General features: G+C 41.7%; 1 protein-coding gene across 3 annotated transcripts in view; it reads left to right on the top strand.

The window, feature by feature from the left end:
* The window catches only part of NCKIPSD (NCK interacting protein with SH3 domain), a 170795-nt gene that overhangs the window by 84372 nt on the left and 67738 nt on the right, over nucleotides 1-18685 (top strand). For all 3 annotated transcript variants that reach the window (XM_029601283.1, XM_029601284.1, XM_029601285.1), the window contains exons 3-5: nucleotides 2735-2930; nucleotides 5175-5262; nucleotides 6800-7398. In XM_029601283.1, coding sequence (XP_029457143.1) covers nucleotides 2735-2930; nucleotides 5175-5262; nucleotides 6800-7398 — 883 coding nt within the window. The remainder of the gene's footprint in view (nucleotides 1-2734; nucleotides 2931-5174; nucleotides 5263-6799; nucleotides 7399-18685) is intronic.

Genomic DNA, 18685 nt, shown 5'->3' on the forward strand with positions numbered 1-18685 from the left:
TGGACCGCTGGAAAATAAGGCCTAGGGAGGCAATAAATAAAGAGTATAAACATTACAATAGATGAATCAGAAGTAGTTAATTAAGTCCTTAAAGGTAATCCATAATCCATAGATAACAGCACATCCAGATGTAGTGCATTTTTTAAAAGGGGTGAAGGCTATCCATCTGCCCTTCAGATCCATTCTGCCTCAGTGTGACCTTAACCTTGTCTTTAGAGCACTAGTTGAGGCATCCTTCAGGCAAGCCTCCATTACGGATTTGACATTAAAAATGTCTTGTCTGGTAGCAATTTGCTCTGTCCCACAAATTGTGGAGTTGCAGGCCCTTTCATTCAGAGAACCATATATGCTGATTTCTGCAGTTCAGTCACCTTTCAGCAGTTCCCTCATTCCTACGGAAGGTAGTGGTAAAGATGAAAGACAGCATCTCCTGGACAGGCATCATGCTATCTTAACATAGTAACATAGTAATGACTGCAGAAAAAGACCAAAATGGTCCATCCAGAGTAACTGCCGCTCTATGCAGGTTACCCCCACGTTTCTGTTAAGGGTAGTAACTGCTGCTCTGAGCAGGTTACCCATGTTTCTGTTAGGGTAGTAACTGCCACACCGTGCCGGTTACCACAAGCTTTTTTTATTCATTCCCATCCTCTAGCCTTTAGGGGATCCACAGTGTTTATCCCATGCCCCTTTGAAATCCTTCACAGTTTTAGTCTTCACCACTTCCTCCGGAAGGGCATTCCAGGTATCCACCACCTCTCAGTGAAGAAATATTTCCTGACATTAGTTCTAAGCCTTCCTCCCTGGAGTTTCAAATTGTGACCCCTAGTTCTACTAAATTGTTTCCAATAGAAAAGGTTTGTTGATGACCATGGATCATTAAAACCTTTTAAGTATCTGAAGGTCTGTATCATATCGCCCCTGCTCCTCCTCTCCTCCAGGGTATACATATTCAGGTTCTTCAAACTCTCCTCATAAGTCATTTGATGGAGACCACCCACCATTTTGTTTGCATTTCTCTGGACTGCCTCCATCCTGCCTGTCTCATTTGAGATATGGTCTCCAGAACTGTTCAAGGGGATTATCACTTCCCTTTTCTTACTAGATATTCCTCTCTCTATGCAGCCTAGCATTCTTCTGACTTTAGCTATCGCAGTGTCACATTGCTTTGTTTACTTCAGGTCGTTAGACACTATCACTCCAAGGTCTCTCTCCTGCTCCGTGCACATAAGCCCTTCATCATCACAGTTTTCAGATTACCATACCCCAGATGCATGACTCTGCACTTATTGACATTGAATCCCAGTTGACATATCTTTGATCACTCTTCCAGCTTCCTTAAATCCCTTATCATTCTCTCATTCCGGCGTGTCCACTCTGCAGATCTTAGTATCATCTGCAAATAGACAAACTTTACCTTCTATCCCTTCTGCAATGTTGCTCATAAAGATGTTGAACAGAACCGGTCCCAACACCAATCCCTGTGGCACTCCACTTAACACCATTCTCTCTTCAGAGTAGGTTCCACTTACCATCACCTGTTGTCTTCTATCTGTCAACCAGTTTGTAATCCACGCTAAGGTGATGAACCCTTTCAGGAAATCTGATGGGCTTTCATGAAAGGGGAAAGCAGCTTTCAAGGCCACATTAGTGAGATGGACTAAAGAATCAATCATCTCAGCCTGTATCTTATGGAAGACAAGTACCTGGGGTGCTCTGTGCTCACTCTACAAGGGTGCAGTTGGCAGCCTGGATTGAAGCATTATTGGTCTTCCCAGGTGAGATATGCAGGACCACTACCTGGTCAACCCTACACTCCTTTTCCAAGCACTACAGGCTGGATGTACAGGAGGAGGAGGATACAATCTTTGGATTGGGGGTCCTTAAAATAGCACTATCTTCCTCCCACCCATCCTAGGGGAAGCTTTTCTATCCCCCAAGTGTAATGAACTGGTCTGGAGGCGGAAAAAGAAAGTAAAATTATTCTTACCTGATAATTTGACTACTCCAGGGCCCACCTGGAAATAAAGGGGCTATAAGCAGAAATGCTTGAGGTAATTTGGTTTGCCCTCTCTTCCTCTCTTCTCTCTTCCTTTTTCACTCTCCCTCCAAAGGGGAGGAACCTCAGGGGACAGCAAAAAAACAAAACATAAAACTAAAGATTTTCTACATGGAGAAAAGAGGTAAGAAGGTATTCTTGTCTGGTTGCTTTGACAGTAGGCTACTAGCAAGGGCCTGTGGCCACTCCCCCTTAATGAAATCAAGGGGACATGTCTTCTGTCTCCGACCGCAGAGGAGCAGGGAAAATCCCAAGTGTAATGGACTGGTCTAGCAGGACTCAAGGAAAGAAAATTAGGAAGTAAGAATAATTTTACCTTAAACATATGCTGAAAATTTCCTCCATGTACAAAGACTTTTCTTCCTTGCTGCTCTCAGAGTACAGCAGAGGAATAATTTCTGAAGGAAAGTGGTTCAAAGTACTTTCTCAATAGAAACCTCCTTCAGTTAACCAGCCAGAAGGAGTAAAAACAAAAGCTGAAAACTTTTAGGTGGCAAGTTCATTTTAGTCAAAATTGGTTTATCTTGGATTTGGTTGACTGCTAAGCAAATAGTTTTAATCTTTCTTGGATTTAGTGCTTGTAGGACTTTGAGTACAGTTAAATTTAAAGTTATAGCACTGTTGTAGAACTCTTATAGAAACATCATTTAATGCATGTGCTGTTTGGTCTGTCAGGAAATTAATCCACCACCGGAAGGAGACATTATCTCGGAAAGGCCATTCTCCAACCAGTCAGAGGATGACTCTGTCTTCCAGTGACCATCATGTAGATACAGCACGGCAACCCAATGGTATGTGCCGAACTGGGTATGAACGACATCATAGCCTACCAAATACAGACTTTCAAGAGGAAGAGGAAAGCTGCTATCAGGTTTGTTCTACCCCTGTGTCTAGTTTTTCATTTACCTGTTGCATAGTTACTTGCTTAATATTACTATGCATGTATGTTTAACCCAGCAGTTAATGTGTGTTTGTGATTTGGTAGATGAGTCACTTTTTCTTCCCATACCTTTTTATGCTCCTCTATCTCCCCAGTACCCTTCTTCCCATGATAGGCACATGGACTTGGAGGTTTCCTACATAGAACAAGAATGGCAGAAGCCTTCCATTCTGATCAGGAGTTTCTTTGGTCCCAGCCTGCACATGCCTTCTCATGGTGATCATTTCTGCCCTGTACGTAGATTTCCCAGGCTTTGTCAAGCAGCAGACCTGTAGTTGAGAAACATGGCCAAGACCAGACACGTTTCTTGTGTATTTTTAATGGAAGATGACAAATTAAGCTCTTTGGTGAAGGTTAAGATAGTTTTGTACAAGCTGTTGAGTTGGGATTTATTCTCTACTTGTGCACGACTGTGAAACTGCAGCAACAGTGAATTATTTTTTCTGTATTCATATAGCACCTTAAACCAGGTGCTTTACAACAAATGGACCACTGCCCCAAGGAGCTTAGTCTTTAATGATTACCTGTGGTAACAGGAGACAATAACATGCCCAAGGTCATGACAGGTTCCAGCAGGATTTGAACTAGACCATTATTCTTAATGACTAGGTCACTCCTCTCTGGAGACAGGCCAGGGGAAGGAAGAAGTAGGTTTTTCACTTTGTGATAGGCATGGAATACATACTTGCTTCCTCCACTGTCCCATCCAGTAACAGCTTTTGTTCATTGATGACTTAAAGCTGAAAACAGATACATGTGGAGCTACAATATGCCTATGAGCAATACAGCGATTCTTGAAGGAAAAACATTCTTCCCGATGAGTCCTTATCGTTCTAATTCTTTGCTTCTGTTCATTTTCTGTGTGTTAGCTGACGGGGAATCATTTATTGTCAGAAGTCTTCACAGTCTGAATGCTTAAACCCCAAGTCTCCCAAATGCAACTTTTAATGAGGTTGCAATTATGGCATGTACAGACAGTTTGATTTTATTACATTTGAGAACAGGAATTCTGATTTCTAACATTATTTTGCATCTTTGAAGGGATGAAATAACTCGCATGTGAAAATTTGCTTCAGACTTATTTTAATTTTCCAACTTGAGGCAATTAGATGGAAATAGTCTCTGCAAAAATAAATGTTACAATGCAGATTTCTTATAAACTGGATAAATCTAGAAGTATTTTATGACTAATATTGCTGTTTTCTTCTATATGTTGACATACTTGTATTACACTAGTAGAAAATCTAAATGCAGAAGCTTGTTGAAAGGAGTTTTTTGCTTTTGGATTATTAGTATTTGAGCTCAAATCAATGCTGCACAGGCTAAAATAATAGCATGAAAATAAGAGTGCAAAGTTTAAAAGAAATGGAAAAAAGAAACAGAGGAGAAAACTAGCAGAATAAGATAATTTTAAGAGTTAATGGCTGGGTGGAATACAGCATTGTTAGGAAGAACTGAGAGGCAAGGGAATTGGGGAGGGAGAGCTGAAGGCTGAGAGCAAAAGTAGAAAGCTGGAGATTCATTGGATCAAAGAGGACTTGGTTATGATAAAAACTTGGCAAGGAAAAGGATTTTTTTTTCTTTTTAAAGAAAATCATACTGAACGAGTTTGTGATAGGATGACCGAAGTGAAGGAACCATGGCCAAGGTAGGGATTAGAAAATAATTGGGCAAGAGAGTGAATGTGATGGTGCTTAGTCATTCCTGCCCCTGGCTCTCCCAGCAGGAGTCACCATATTAATTATTGTTAAAGTGCTGACGGCCTCCAATGTGTGTGCTGGGGGAGCCCTTGAGTTTTCATAGCCATGCCAGTTTGTCATCCAGCAAAGATAGTTGTATCTGTTGTAACAAAATTCCCAAATGACTGCCTAAACACCTCAGAGCTACCAAGAGTTTTAATATCAAAGATCTTGTTAAATGCATGGAAATGAGATAGGAAGAAACAAAATGTAAGTGCTTGAAGGTATATCATGAGTTGCAGTACATTGTGGGTGGATTTTACTGTGAGGCAGAAAGATTTCTCAGAGATTTTACTGTGTATTCTCTAAGGTAATCTGCTCTAAATCTCCATGAGGAATCCCATAGGGCATGATCAAGAAATTTAGTCTCGTACAGCAACATGAATTCTGCATATACTGTGTCAAATCCAAATGCTGTTAAAACATTGCTTTCTAGATTCCTCCACAGCCTAGACGTGCTGCTCCCATTGTACCTCCACCACCAGAGAAGCGAAGGACTGCACAAATGATGGTATCTGCTAGAAGTAAGAGAAAAAGTGGTGTTTACCTAATGAAAAAAAAGTGGTTTGGGGAGGGGTGGTGCGTGAAAAGCTGATCTTATCATGGAAATTAAACTTGAACATTTGATTTAAATTTGTGATGAATCCATCATTCATTGGAAGTGCAGTCGTCTCAGGAGAGGAGCACTATAGCATGTATGTTTGGTAGAAAAGCATGCATGGGGTAAGAGACGTCTGAAATATGATTAAAAATGATTTTTGGACAATGGTCCAAGCGTTTGTACTGCAATTGTAGATTACTGTAATTCTTTACTTGTTGGATTGCCAGTGGCTTCTCTTAGAGCGATTCAAGTTTTGCAGAATTTGGCAACTCACCTGACTCTTGGCAGGCAGTGGTGGGAGCATATATCTCCGTGACTGTGTGAATTACATTGGCTCCCAATAAAATATATCTATTTCAAAATTTTATTTATGGTGGTTTAAGGTTATGAAGTTAGATGGTCCATCCTATTTATCAAATTTGTTAAAGCATTATGTGCCCACCCGCTCTTTGTGTTCGGGTGATAAGAATTTATTGGCAATTCCAATAGTAAAGGCAGCAAGATTGAATGAGACATGAACGAGTACTTTTTTTGTGATGGGGCCAAAGCTTTGGAATTCCTTACCTGACAGTTTACGTGCTGTTAATGAGATTAGCACTTATAGGAAGCAATTAAAGGCCTACGTGTATAAGTAGGCTTTTAATTTATAGATAATTTTACAGTTAGTTGGCAATGCGAAGACATCATTATTGATTTTTTGTTTTATTGTTTGTGTATTTTATGATTGTTTTTTGCTTTTGAATGATGTAATCCGCCTGGCACAAATATTTCGCTATAAGTGTTTTGGTTTTTTTTTTTAAAATAAATAAGATGAAAGTGAGCTTGGATTTGGAATTAGCACACCAGTTCCTAAAAGGCCACAGAATGAGTTTACCCTTTCCTTCACAGGAAAGCATCTTCGGTCTTCTCTTTGCGCATGTTAGATTTGCTGATGGACATAGGGAGGTTCCAGATAATATCTGTGTTAAGAATTTTTGGTATATACAATTAGAAAATAGTATTGGGGATCTTGAAAAGAATCACTTGATTGGGCTTTTAGTGAAAGTTTTTAATATGTGAAGTGTGCAGCCTGAAAAATGTAGGCATAGGCATGAAATGGGAGAAAAAGTTAGACCTAAAGAGAGGGTATATGTATATACATAGTGTGTGTATATCTACAGAAGCGCACGCACAATTTAAAAAAAAAAAAAAAAGCCTTAACTCATCATACTGCAATTTAACTTTTCACAGTCTTCTGAAGGTGATTCCTCTCTTCCTGTGAAGATTATTGCAATGCTATGCTAATGATAGGGAACTTACCGTTCTGCTGTGACATGAGCAGCCATAAAGTGAAGTTAAACAGATTTTCTAGTTTACACAATAAGCTGCTTAGTGGACTCGGCTGAGTCACTTTTTTGCATTTCTGTTTTTCTTGTTGACATTGCTGCCAAAGCATTTTTTTTTTTAAATGTTTTTTTCAGATTGCGTGGAAATCAACCCCAGGCCAGTTTCAAATGTCTCCTCTGTGAGCTCAGTTTCCTTGGATACGTTATACACTGGCTCCACTGATTCCTGTCGCCCAACGGCAGCATCTAGCCCCAGCAACACCCCTCCTCCCGTCCCCAGCAGGAATGTGAACACGACTGTATTGCGAGCCCTGGACGGAAGCATCTCAGCCCATGGGACTTTGACACCTTGTGCAATCAAATCCTCCCAGACAAACAGGGCTGCCCCTGTTTTCCCACAGACTCAAAACTTTAACTATAATGAGAGAAATAACCCACAGACCAAGAGGACAGCTCCAGCGCCCCCTGCTAGCCTGGAAGTCTTTACTACGGTCAGCCGTGATGGGAAAAAGAAGGCAGCTTTGGCATTTTCAGCAGAGGAATCCAGTCGCCCAGCAGTGACTATACCAGGAACCATGGGTGCTGAGCTAATTGAGTTAGTCCGCAAGAACACAAACCTCAGCTACGATCTGTCCCGTGTGGCAATAGGCGTGGTGATCGGTCACATTCAGAACACTGTCCCAGCAATCGCTGCAGTCATGGAACAGATTCTGGTTTCCTTGGTGGAAAACAAGGTAAAGACATTCTTGTTCAAAAAAAAAAAACACAGCTGGGCAGCAGCAGCGCTCAGTGGGAAGCGTTCCCTTCTGCTTCAATGTGATATTGTAGTATTGTTATCGATGGTTATGATGTTACCAGTTAAATTTCAGGTGAACAGAATTAAGCATGTAGTATATCTGCGCCAGGTTATCAGAACTTGTTTCAAAGCATCTGTGTGCTAATACTTTGGCTTTCTCCTAAGGCATTGTTACTCAAGCCAGTCCTGGTCTACCCATAGCCCAGGGCTTCCCAAACCTGTCCGGGGGCCCCCCCCTCGCCAGTCTGATTTTCAGGATATCCACAATGGGCTTTGGGGTCCCCAGGACAGGTTTGGGAAGCCCTGCCCCTCGCCAGTCCGGTTTTCAGGATATGCATGAGATCCATTGTATGCAAACATCTCTCATGCATATTCATGGTTGGTGTCCTGAAAAGCAGACTGGCTAGGGGTGGGGGGGGGGGGTACCTCAGGACCTGCTTGAGAAACAGCATCTTAAGGTATGATTCAGTTCCCTGATAGGATTTATCAGTTTGGAGAGCCATAAACCAGTAAGTTGTATTATAGCAGGGGACAGTCAATAACAAGAATGAAACCCAACAAACTTCTGGGGTTTATTAAAATGCCTTTTACTGCTGTTCAGCACCGCAGTCTGTCAGCTCCTATCGTTGACTGCTGTCCACATTGAAATAAATAGCACATTTCCAGGTTTTGATGTACATTAATACAGCAGCTGTCAGTTCCATCAAAGCTGCTTTTTAATTGAATCATCATGCGAGGGGACTCCTGGGGTAGGCTGCTGTCATTTAAAGAGGGAGATGATTACTTGTTCCTAGATATTAAGAAACACATAAGACACTACTGTTTACATTGTTTTCAAGAAGATGTGATTAAGCTCCAGGGTTTTGTGCTATTTCAGTTATTTTAAGACGTGCACTGAGGAATGGGAAGTGTGTTTTTGGTGGGCAGAAAAGGGAACTAGTGTCATGGTATTACCCTCGTTGTGGAACAGTGAGATGCTGTACTGCTTCGGACCTTTAAGATATCATTCCATAATTTTACAAATGAAACGGCAGTAGTTGGATCTGTCTTAGAAACATGAGAATTGTGGAGAAATTAAGAATAATCTTCCTCCTTGTATTTCAGTACGTTACTTGAAATATGAAAGGTGTTTGTTTTTTTTTACCTAGCCAGTTAGTGAAAACTTCAGAGTCTCACTCGCAAGGAAATACAGTCGCCTTGCAAATAAGCGACTAGTACACAGTAAGGCAGTGAAACGTTTTCCATGTATAACCATATTTTTATTTTAGGGTGAATCTCTGAATGGAGGCAAGGATGAGCACTCCCCTTTTTGTTTTATGGTTGCAAGCTGCAGTAAATACCATAAAATGTACAAACACAGTAAGAATGTACATAAAACTTACTACATACATCTTTTGATATTACCCTTGAAGCAAATTATTAAACCCAGTGACCTCTGCATTTACAGGAATATTTTTCTGTCAAACCTTTAGTGCTTGCTGATTGTTTTTTTGTTGAATTCCATAACTGTAGTTGTAGAGAGAGCAAATGGCACTGCCCTGTTTATAGCCTTTCAGTGCTACAGTCCTGAATTGATTTAGCTGTTTGACCTCAGCAGAGCTGAAAAGTTTTACTGACTAAGGCAACCCTTGAGACCTGCTTCCATAATTCTTTTTCATTTTCTGTTATCATGAGATGCTATCTATGGACAACCCCTAATGGCCTGTGGGATCATCCCAAACTGCCTAGCCAAGCATTTTAGTAAATAACTTCTTTATTTTCCTTTTAACGTCTGTTTCTTCGCAGACTACAGCATAGTTCATAACATAGTTCCCTGCACATGTGGCCAAGGGACACTTCAGATATGTAGAGCAAGCGTTTAAACTCAGGCTGGCATAACCTCTATGCATCAACCAGACAGTCCTTTGCTGTCCCTTGTCATACGGCTGATCCTTAGCAGCAAGCTGTCCAGTCGCCTTACTGAGCTATTCCCCACCTGGAGTGGCAGTTCTCAGCCTACTGTAGTCTCATTTGCCTGGCTTCTGCTGCTCTGGTTGCCCTCTGCCTCCCTGGCATACTAACTCTCCTTGATAGTCTTTTGGCTAAGACTTCCTGGGACTACAAATTCAAGCTACTTCCACCTTGTTCTTCCTCTTGGGACTATAACTCCTACAGTTTCAGATGCACATTGGTTTTCTTAGTGATAAACATGGCTCTTTTTATTTTGGTTGTGTAACATTCTTAACCAAAGAACTATTAGCAGACCTGAATCTCAAGCAGAGATCATAAGTTTGCTTGCAGAAAATGAGTCAGCAAATTTGAAAGACAGTGAAGGCCAGTAATTGTAAAAGCAAAGCAAAATAGATACTCGTACAAAATAGCTTTAAACTATGGCAGTATAGAGGGACATGTGCTGAGAAGCTGAGGAGGAGTCCAACGTTAAGGAGCTAGATGAGAAAAGGAGTAAGAAGTAAGCAGGCTCAAAGAAGGGAAGTGCAAAGTTGGAAAACAGGTATTAGGAAGGAAGGACCCAGAAACAATAGATGATTAGGGTTTGTAGGTATAGTGGGCACAAAAGTAGAAGTAGGGGATTGTGAGAGAATACAAATTGAATTAGAAGCCGGGGAAGGTGCTGTGAAAGAGAAGTAGTATAGCAAAGTTAGGATGAGCAAGAAAGGATCGGAAGAAATTATAGCAGAAGGAGACAGAAATAGGGAAGATCAGTCAGGAGCAAGTTAACAATAATGAAGATTAGGTAGGATAAGAGATTTGAACGAGAATTTTGTAGCATGGAAGGTGGGTAAAGGATGGATACAGGAGTGGTAAGGAGCTGAAAATGACAGGCGTTGTCTTTATGAGAAGTGTGAATTGAAAAAGAGAGAGTGGTCGTCAGAAATGATTCTGAATGCTAGAAGAGCGTGGGGTGGTGGGTGTGTCATAAGCAACAGAAGGGGAAATAAAGATATTTTGTTCCTGTCCAAGTTCAGCTTCCAGTGACAGCGAGGCATGCAATCGGAAATAGTGGTGAGATGGGCAGAAATTTTAGAGCGGTTGGTTGAGGTGAGGAAGGGGAGAAGAGAGAGTGCTTGGTGGAAAAGCTAAAGGGCAGAATCATGGAGCCCAGGGAATGGAGGTAGAAGGCGGAAGAAAACTGGGCCAGTACACAGAAGGTTGCATGACCCTGACGGAGACAGGCTGGGAAGGGAGGAGCTCATGTGATGTGCAGGTGTTTGCAGGGCTGGATTACTCTTGGATTGCTTTGCTGTCTTGATATTAGGTCGAGAGGTTGGTGTGAGAGTGTTTCTCTTGGTCCTTGGTCCTTTCATGCATGGGAAAAGACAAAAGTGGGAGTTTGACCCGAGTTTTTAGATCAAAGAACTGAAGTGGACACTACTGCTGCCGACCATCCTTACCGTATTTTCTGAACATTGCCTCATCGATTTAAAGATGTATGTGTTCTGTAAGTCAATGCAAAATGAAATGTAATGCTAGATCCTGAGCTAAACATGGGTGGATCAATTTTCAGAAGGTTTAGCTCCTAATTTAGGAAGACAGGGACCTAATTTGATCCCTTTAAAAACTGACTATGGCTGAGCACCTACATTGAAGCTCATAATTTCAATAGGCACCTAAATTTAGGTGCCTAAAAAGTGGTTGATTACAGGGGTAGAGAGAAAGTTAATTGCTTGGCACTGATTTTCAGCACTAGGTACCTAGACAAATTGCAGGCCTACATTTAACATAGTAAATGACGGCAGATAAAGATCAAACTGATCCACCCAGGATGCCCAGCAAGTTGTTTAAAGGTTGTAACTGCTGCTCTGTGCAGGTTACTTCTATGCAGAATTGTTAAATCCAAACGTTACCACAGTTTACCAGGTTTTTTTTTTTCATGTCCATCCTTTAGCCAAGGGGTGCTAACCTGCATCTCGCGAGCCACATGTGACTTGTTTTCAACCGAAACTGTGGCTCCTGGCTCCAGGGTGAGGTCCTCCTCCATTCTGACTGATCTATGTGCAGGAGTCTTGTCTGCCTCCTGAGGCGATCCTCTCCCTTCACTGCATCCAGCTTGCAAACTTAAAACAACTTCCGTCGCTGAGCTAACTGCTGTGAGGGGGGAAGGATTGCCGTGTGCACGGACAGCGTCCCTCTGCTCACAAGCCAGTTGTGGTAACTGGCCCGATCAGAGCAGCACCCAAGAGAAATATGTATAATCAGAGCAACATCCGAGAGAGACCTGCCCTTACCTACCTTCCCTGCCTGCAAAGAAATCCCAGTCAGTGTGCCAAGTACCGAGGAGCATTGTGTGGACGGGTTTCCTATCTTCATGCTCTCCCCCCCTCCCCCCCATCAAGTCCCCTTACCAAAGCATTTCAGAGCTTCAGCCAAACCTGAAGTGCTGGCCCAAACTCCCCCATCCCAGAGCAGCATAATAAGTCGGGGAAACACTTAGGCTGCCACCTCCCCTCACGTGGGCTTTGTCGATATGAGAGACAGCAAGCAGACCTCCAGCAGCTGCCTCACCCACTGCTCAGCATCTGCCACTGCTGTGTCCTCTGTCTCTTGGGCCCCCCCTCACGTTTGGCCACAGCAAAAAAAGCACATGTGAGTGCACGGGACTCCATGAGTATGTGTGACAGTGTTTGAGTCTATGGGCGTGTCGGTGTGTGTCCATGGACATGTGTGTGACAGTATGAGAGTCCATGAGCAACTGTATGTGTGTGCAAGAGTCTTTGAGCATGTGTATGTGTGCAAGAAATTCTATGAGTATGCGCATGCAAATGAAACGGCAAACGTGGTCAGAGAGAGCATATATTTCAGTGAGCATATGGGTGAGTCAGAGAATGAATATGTAAGCGATTCAATGAGCATTTGTATGTGTGAGTGAACATGCGAGAATGAACTGGTGTGTATATATGAGAGAAGAGAGAGATTGTGCATGTGCCCCTCCCTCCACCAATACATGACAATCTCAGCCAGTGATTCTTGGCATAACTAGAAATCAAAATTTCCCCAGTGTGGAAAGCAGGGGTATTTTAATCCTTATTATTTTTACTTACTGGGTGTTTGATATGTCTGCTGTTTTGAAATATTTTATTAAAGTTTGGGAAATTTAAAAAAAATTATGTACTTTTCATTATTGGATGATCTATTCATTTTTTTAAAATATGTATTCATTTGTATAGTTTTATGATTATGAATGTCTTATATTGCATGATTTTGTTTTATGAGGAATGGTCATGTTTCTGTTTATCATTGCTGTGTTGCATAACAGAGTCTGGCTCATGGCAGTTTTTGTCTACATGTTTCTATATATACCTGTGGTCTCTATATTCTGAATTTGGTGGGGGGTCCTGTCTGTGTTCTGCTAATGCAGGGTTGGCCATCCAGTGTTTCATGGGTTACATGCACAGGCTGTGGCACCAGTGAATCTCTTAGAGAGTGTTATTGCTCAGAAGAAGTGGGACTGGAAAAGAGAGGGGGCTGCTGCAGACTGTGGAAGGGCTAGCAGCAAGAAAGAACTTTATATAATATGGCAGTACTGGGGCAGCAGGTACTCCCTGAGTGAATACATGAGCAGCAGCAGCACAACAACAGAAGTGTCTGCGTTCATCTTTATTTGAGAAAGTATGCCTTTGTTTCTCAGAGAGAGTGTGAGTGTGGGTCTTCATGTGTGGGGAGAGAGAGAGTGAGTGTGTGTTTTGTGTCTGGGAGGAGAGAGTGAGTATAAGTATGTCTTTTATTTGGTCTGGGTAGCAAGAGTGTGTGTGGTTTTGTCTGGGGAGGAGAGAGAGAATGTCTTTTTTTTTTTGTCTTGGGGAAAGAGAAATGTGAGTGTCTCTGTGTCTGGGAGACTGAGTGTGTCTTTGTGGAGAGAGAATATATGTGGTTTTGTGTCTCAGAGGAGAAGAATGTGTGTGTGTGTGTGTCTGGGAGAAGACTATGCGTGTGTGTGTGGGGGGGGGGAGAGCGTGCGCATGTGTGTGTGGGGGGGGGGGGGAAGAGGGTGTGTGTGAGAGAGAGTTGCCTTTTTTTCTTTTCTTTTGGGTAGGAGAGCAGGGATTCCATCCTCCCTCTCATGATAGGCATGGCAACTTTCTGCCTCTGTGACTTCTGGTTTTGTGCCTCTTGATGTGTGAAAGGTTGGCCACCCCTGCACTAGGTATCCTTCTGCATCTATCCCAGGCTCTTTTGAATTCTGTCACCATGTCTTCCATGAGGGCATTCACCTGCTTCATGAAGAAGTATTTCCTGTCTATGTTCCTGAGGTCTACCCCCTTAGTTTTATATTCTGACTCCTAGTTCTATAGATTCTTTTCCATCAGAAAAAAGTTTGATTATTGTACATCATTAATACCTTTCAGGTATTTGAATCTGTTTTTTAGGTCCCTAAATTTGAATTAATTTTCAACTGAAAATTTAGGTCCTAAATTCAGCTGAAGATCTCCTCCAGAAATTTAGGAGCCTAAAATTTTAAGCACCTAATTTAGGTACTGAGCATTTTTGGAAAACTAGCCCCATGACTCTAAGAATTGTAAGACATTTTTGCCCGGTTGTACAGAATACATAAGAATATAAAGTATGCCATATTGGGTCAGACCAAGGGTCCATTAAGCCCAGTATCCTGTTTCCAATTCTGGCCAATCCAAGTCACAAGTACCTGGCAAGTACCCAATCATTAAATAGATCCCATGCTACTAATGCTGGCAACAAGAAGTGACTATTTCCTGTTGATTAATAGTATATAGACCTCTCCTCCAGAAACTTATCTAAACTTTTTTTTTTAAACCCAGCTACAATAACTGCCTTAATCATATCCTCTGGCAATGAATTTTAGAGCTTAATTGTGCATTGAGTAAAAAAAAAAAAAAAAAAGAATTTTCTCTGATTTAATGCACTACTTGATAAATTCATGGAGTGTCCCCTAGTCTTTGCATTATCTGAAAGTGTAAATAACCGTTTCACATTTACCTGTTCAAGTCCTTTCATGATTGGTAGACCCCTCTCATATCATCCCCTCAGCCATCTCTTCTCCAAGCTGGAGCCCTAACCTTTTTAGTCTTTCCTCATGGGGGAGCAGTTCCATGCAATTTATCATTTTGGTTGCCCTTCTCTGTACTTTCTCCAGTGCAACTATATCTTTTTTTGAGATGCAGTGACCAGAATTGTACACAGTATTCAAGGTGCGATCTGCACTGCGCTTCTAAGATGGGTTTTTTTAATAATGTAATGTCCACCCCTTTTGTAAACTCTTAACCTTTGTAGCTACACCTTTCAGTATTTTTCTTATTTTATCAAAGTTTCCTTTTTGAAGTTTAGTGCTAAAGCAGAGTATTTACTTATTGTCCCCCTTTAGTCATTAATTCAAATTTGATCATGTTATGATCACTACTGCCAAGTGGCCCCACTACCATTTAAATCTTTCACCAAATCCTGCATACCACTAAGAATTAGATCTAAAATTGGTTCCTGAACCAATTGCTCCATAAAGCAGTCATTTATTCCAATCAGGAATTTTATGTCTCTAGCATGTCCCGATGGTACATTTACCCAGTCAATATTGGGATAAATAAAATCTCCCAATATTACTGACCTACCAATTTGGTTAGCTTCCCTAATTTCTTTTTGCATTTCATTGTCCATTTCATCATTTTGGCCAGGTGGATGGTAGTATATGCCTTTCACTATACTCTTCCCCAACATACAAGGAATTTCTGTCCATAAAGATTCGATTGTGCATTTAGTCGAATGCAGGATCTTTATCCTGTTGGACTCTATGCCACCCCGGACATAAAGCGTCACCCCGCCACCAAGATGCTTCTCTCTGTCATTGTGATATAATTTTTACCCTGGTATATCACTATCCCATTGGTTATCCTCCTTCCACCACGTCTCTGAGATGCCAATTTTGCCTTATCTCATCGTTTACTGCTATAAACTCTTAACTCTCCCATCTTACTTCTTAGACTTTTGGCATTGGCATACAGACATTTCAAAGTCTGTTTTGTGTTTGTATTGACAACCTGCTTTTCATTAGACAGGGAAAATTTGGAATTTTTTTTAGCACAGATGATTCTTTACTTATAGGCACCATGACTATTTGTACTTTTATTGGAACCTCTCTGGGATGCCTAACTCTCCTGATTGATTAATAGCCTTCAAAGTTACCTCCCTCTGAACCATGCACTCCTGAGCAACTGTCAGCTTTCCCCTTGTTCTAGTTTAAAAGCTGCTCTATCTCCTTTTTAAAGGTTAGTGGCAGTAACCTGGTTCCTCCTGGTTAAGTTGGAGCCTGTCCCTTTGGAAAAGACTCCGTCTTCCCCAAAAGATTCCCTAGTTCCTTACAAAACTGAATCCCTCTTCCTTGACTGTCTCATCCATGCTCAGCTTACCACTTTTTCCGTGAAATGAGTGTCAGAGAGACATATTTAGTTTTCTCTTAGCCTGAAAATGCAGGTATTGATTTTATTTTATTCTGTACAATTTAAAAAAAAAGACAAAACTGAACCATAAAAGTGCCACATGTAGCTTCTGAGCTTCAGGCTAAGTACCAGTAACACATTATACAGCAGGATCTTAATTTATCTGACTGCTGCTTGTAAATCACTCAGTTGGTAGTCGCAAGCATGGAGGGAAATACAATCCAACAGTCACTTTCTAAGCTCAGTAAATTCAATTTTACTGTTCTTTTCTTTTAAATACTATACAGCTTTGTAGAGAAGTGCTCTGGGCCAGCCCAGTTGCAACTGCTGTGCCTCTGCCATGTGTAAGGTCCCCGGTTTGATCCCGGATTGGGTCTACTACTGCCCGGCTCAGCTGGCATTGGGATTGCTGTGGAAATTGCATTCACAGCTCCCAGGAGAAGAGAGGAGGACTCGTGATCATTGCTTAAAGAGACACCTGATGGCTAGATTCTGTGTCCATGACTGCAGAGTTCTGGAAAGATGCCTGTGCATGGTCCCCAGTCCAGAACTGACCTTGTAGTGATCCGAATAGATATGTGGGGGAAAGAGAGGGGATATAAAATAGGGAACATTCTCTGGGTGCTTGGGAATGAAGGCTCAAGGCAATCAGGTTCCAGGTGAGCTTGAAAGTACAGAGAGCAAGAGGAGTGTGCGCCCACCTTTTTAAAAAAAAAAAAAAAAAAAAAAAAAAGTAATCTTTGTACTTGTGGCAGAATTTACTCTCTTTTCTGTTTTATGACTGGAACCTTGCAACCTTCTTCTCACATTCTGCTGAGAGCCGGACTGCCAGGAGAGGCAGCTGAATACCCGATGGGAGAACCAAGTACGGTGGGATTAACGTTGTAGCACAGAATTTTCCATAAAAGAAATAAGTAGTTTTATTCTAGATTGTTATGTAGTTGACTTATATTTGCTATGGGGTTGACCATAAAACAGCATAAGAAACGAGTTACAAAATAGCCTGATGCCGTCTGGAGACTAAGACTGTTCTTTTTTCAAAACAGAGACATTTAGACACCACTGTTACCCCTTCCCCATAGTTTCTCTGTGATTTTTCTCCTTGTAGGTGATAGAGATTTATGAACTGCGAGCTGGATGTGATTTATTAAGGTACTTGTATAGCTGGAGGCCTGTTTACCACAGGCCGCGAGTGATGCTCCTTCTCTATTAATTTAAAAAAAATCTATGTTCCAAACTGGGTATTGCAGTCTTGGAGCATTAATTTCCTACTAGTGTCTTAGGCAGTGGGGTCTGCCATTTCTGCTTTATGGATGGCACTTAGCTTGAATAAAACATCACCACTTCTTTTTGGGTGAAGTTTGGGGATCTATGATTTCAGAGCTATATAATGTATTGGAGACATTTCATAGGGGTAGTAATTAAACTCTGTTTCTAAGCAAATAGTGTGCTTTCTGATTAATCGGTGTGTGCTCTTGTCATTGTCGGTCAGTAGAGTAGGTCCTCAGGCGCTTGGTCATAGAGCAGCATGTTTGAGAAAGTCATGCAGTGCAAGACTGGACCACTTGTGCTTCTTTCTAGCTCTTTCCAACATGCCAGAAAAGCGCTCATGGTGGCGTTCAAGCCATTTGTCAAAAGGGGACGATAACGTTCATGAAAAGCGGACTGATGAGAAGTTTGCCCAATAGGAAATCACCAGAGCTTGATTAGTGGTGGTTGGAAAACATACTGGGTCCTGATATTCAAAGCCCGTTCGGCACTATTTAGCTGCATAAGTTGTGGGCGGATGGGGGTGGAGCGAGTTAGCCATACAACTTATGCAGCTAACTACCGATATTCGGACTTAGCCACATAAGTTATACGGCTGAGCTTGATGTGTCACAGAGCAGGACTGAATTTAACCGGTTAGTCTTATCTGGCTAAGCGCTCGGTTATACATGTGCTGCTGAATGTACATTATAACTTAGCCATATAAATTCTAACTGCCTTAAGTTACTTAACTAGCCAGTTTTGAATACTGGCCCTACTGAGCTTTACCAAAAGCAAATTACTGATTCCTTCCTTTCTGCCTGACAAGTGCTACGGTGAAATCCGGGCATATGGATACCATTCACTACCTTGTTTGTTTAAAAACAAGCGAAATCTGAGACATTTAAATTAATATAGGGCTTGCATTCTGCATTTCCAAGGTAGTCTACTCATTCAAGGCGGATTACAAATAAAAGCATTGTACTAGATAAGACCCAATACCTAACCTTATCCCTGACAAATTAAATTAAACAGCTCAGGTTTGTTGTATTGGTCTACGACTCAAATATTTGATGAGAGATCTAGAAGGCCAAGTGTGGGGAGAGACGATGGGGAGGGAAGGTAACAGTATTTAAAAAAAACAGGTAACTTTTTTTTTTCCTCCTTCTTTCCTGGTAACATCCCCCGCATATTCGCACAATAAAAACTGATTGGGACTTCCTCTCTCTTGCCTGCCAAAGATGGTTTTGTACGCTGAGTGGATTAGCCTGGTGAATTATCTCTAGTAGAAACGTGCATAATTATAATTTGTCCAATGTGGGAGAGAACTTTTGCTCACAAATGAGCGTGTATGTTCAAAAGGCTTCTCTGGAGGATTATGCTCAATAAATTAAATTAAGTATCTCTCCTTGCACGGTGATAATCTGGACTGGGGGTCTCCCGGGAGGCATTGCTAAGGACCAGCTCTTTTCTAGCATTAGCTGCTGATTAGTGTGGCGTTCTTCTCGTTTGCTCTAACATAAATGCAGGACTCTGCAGAGCTCGGCGCTTCGTTCGCTTGTAAGGGATTTGGGG

This window comes from Rhinatrema bivittatum, chromosome 4 (assembly GCF_901001135.1).
Source record: "Rhinatrema bivittatum chromosome 4, aRhiBiv1.1, whole genome shotgun sequence".
Taxonomy (NCBI): Eukaryota; Metazoa; Chordata; class Amphibia; order Gymnophiona; family Rhinatrematidae; genus Rhinatrema; species Rhinatrema bivittatum.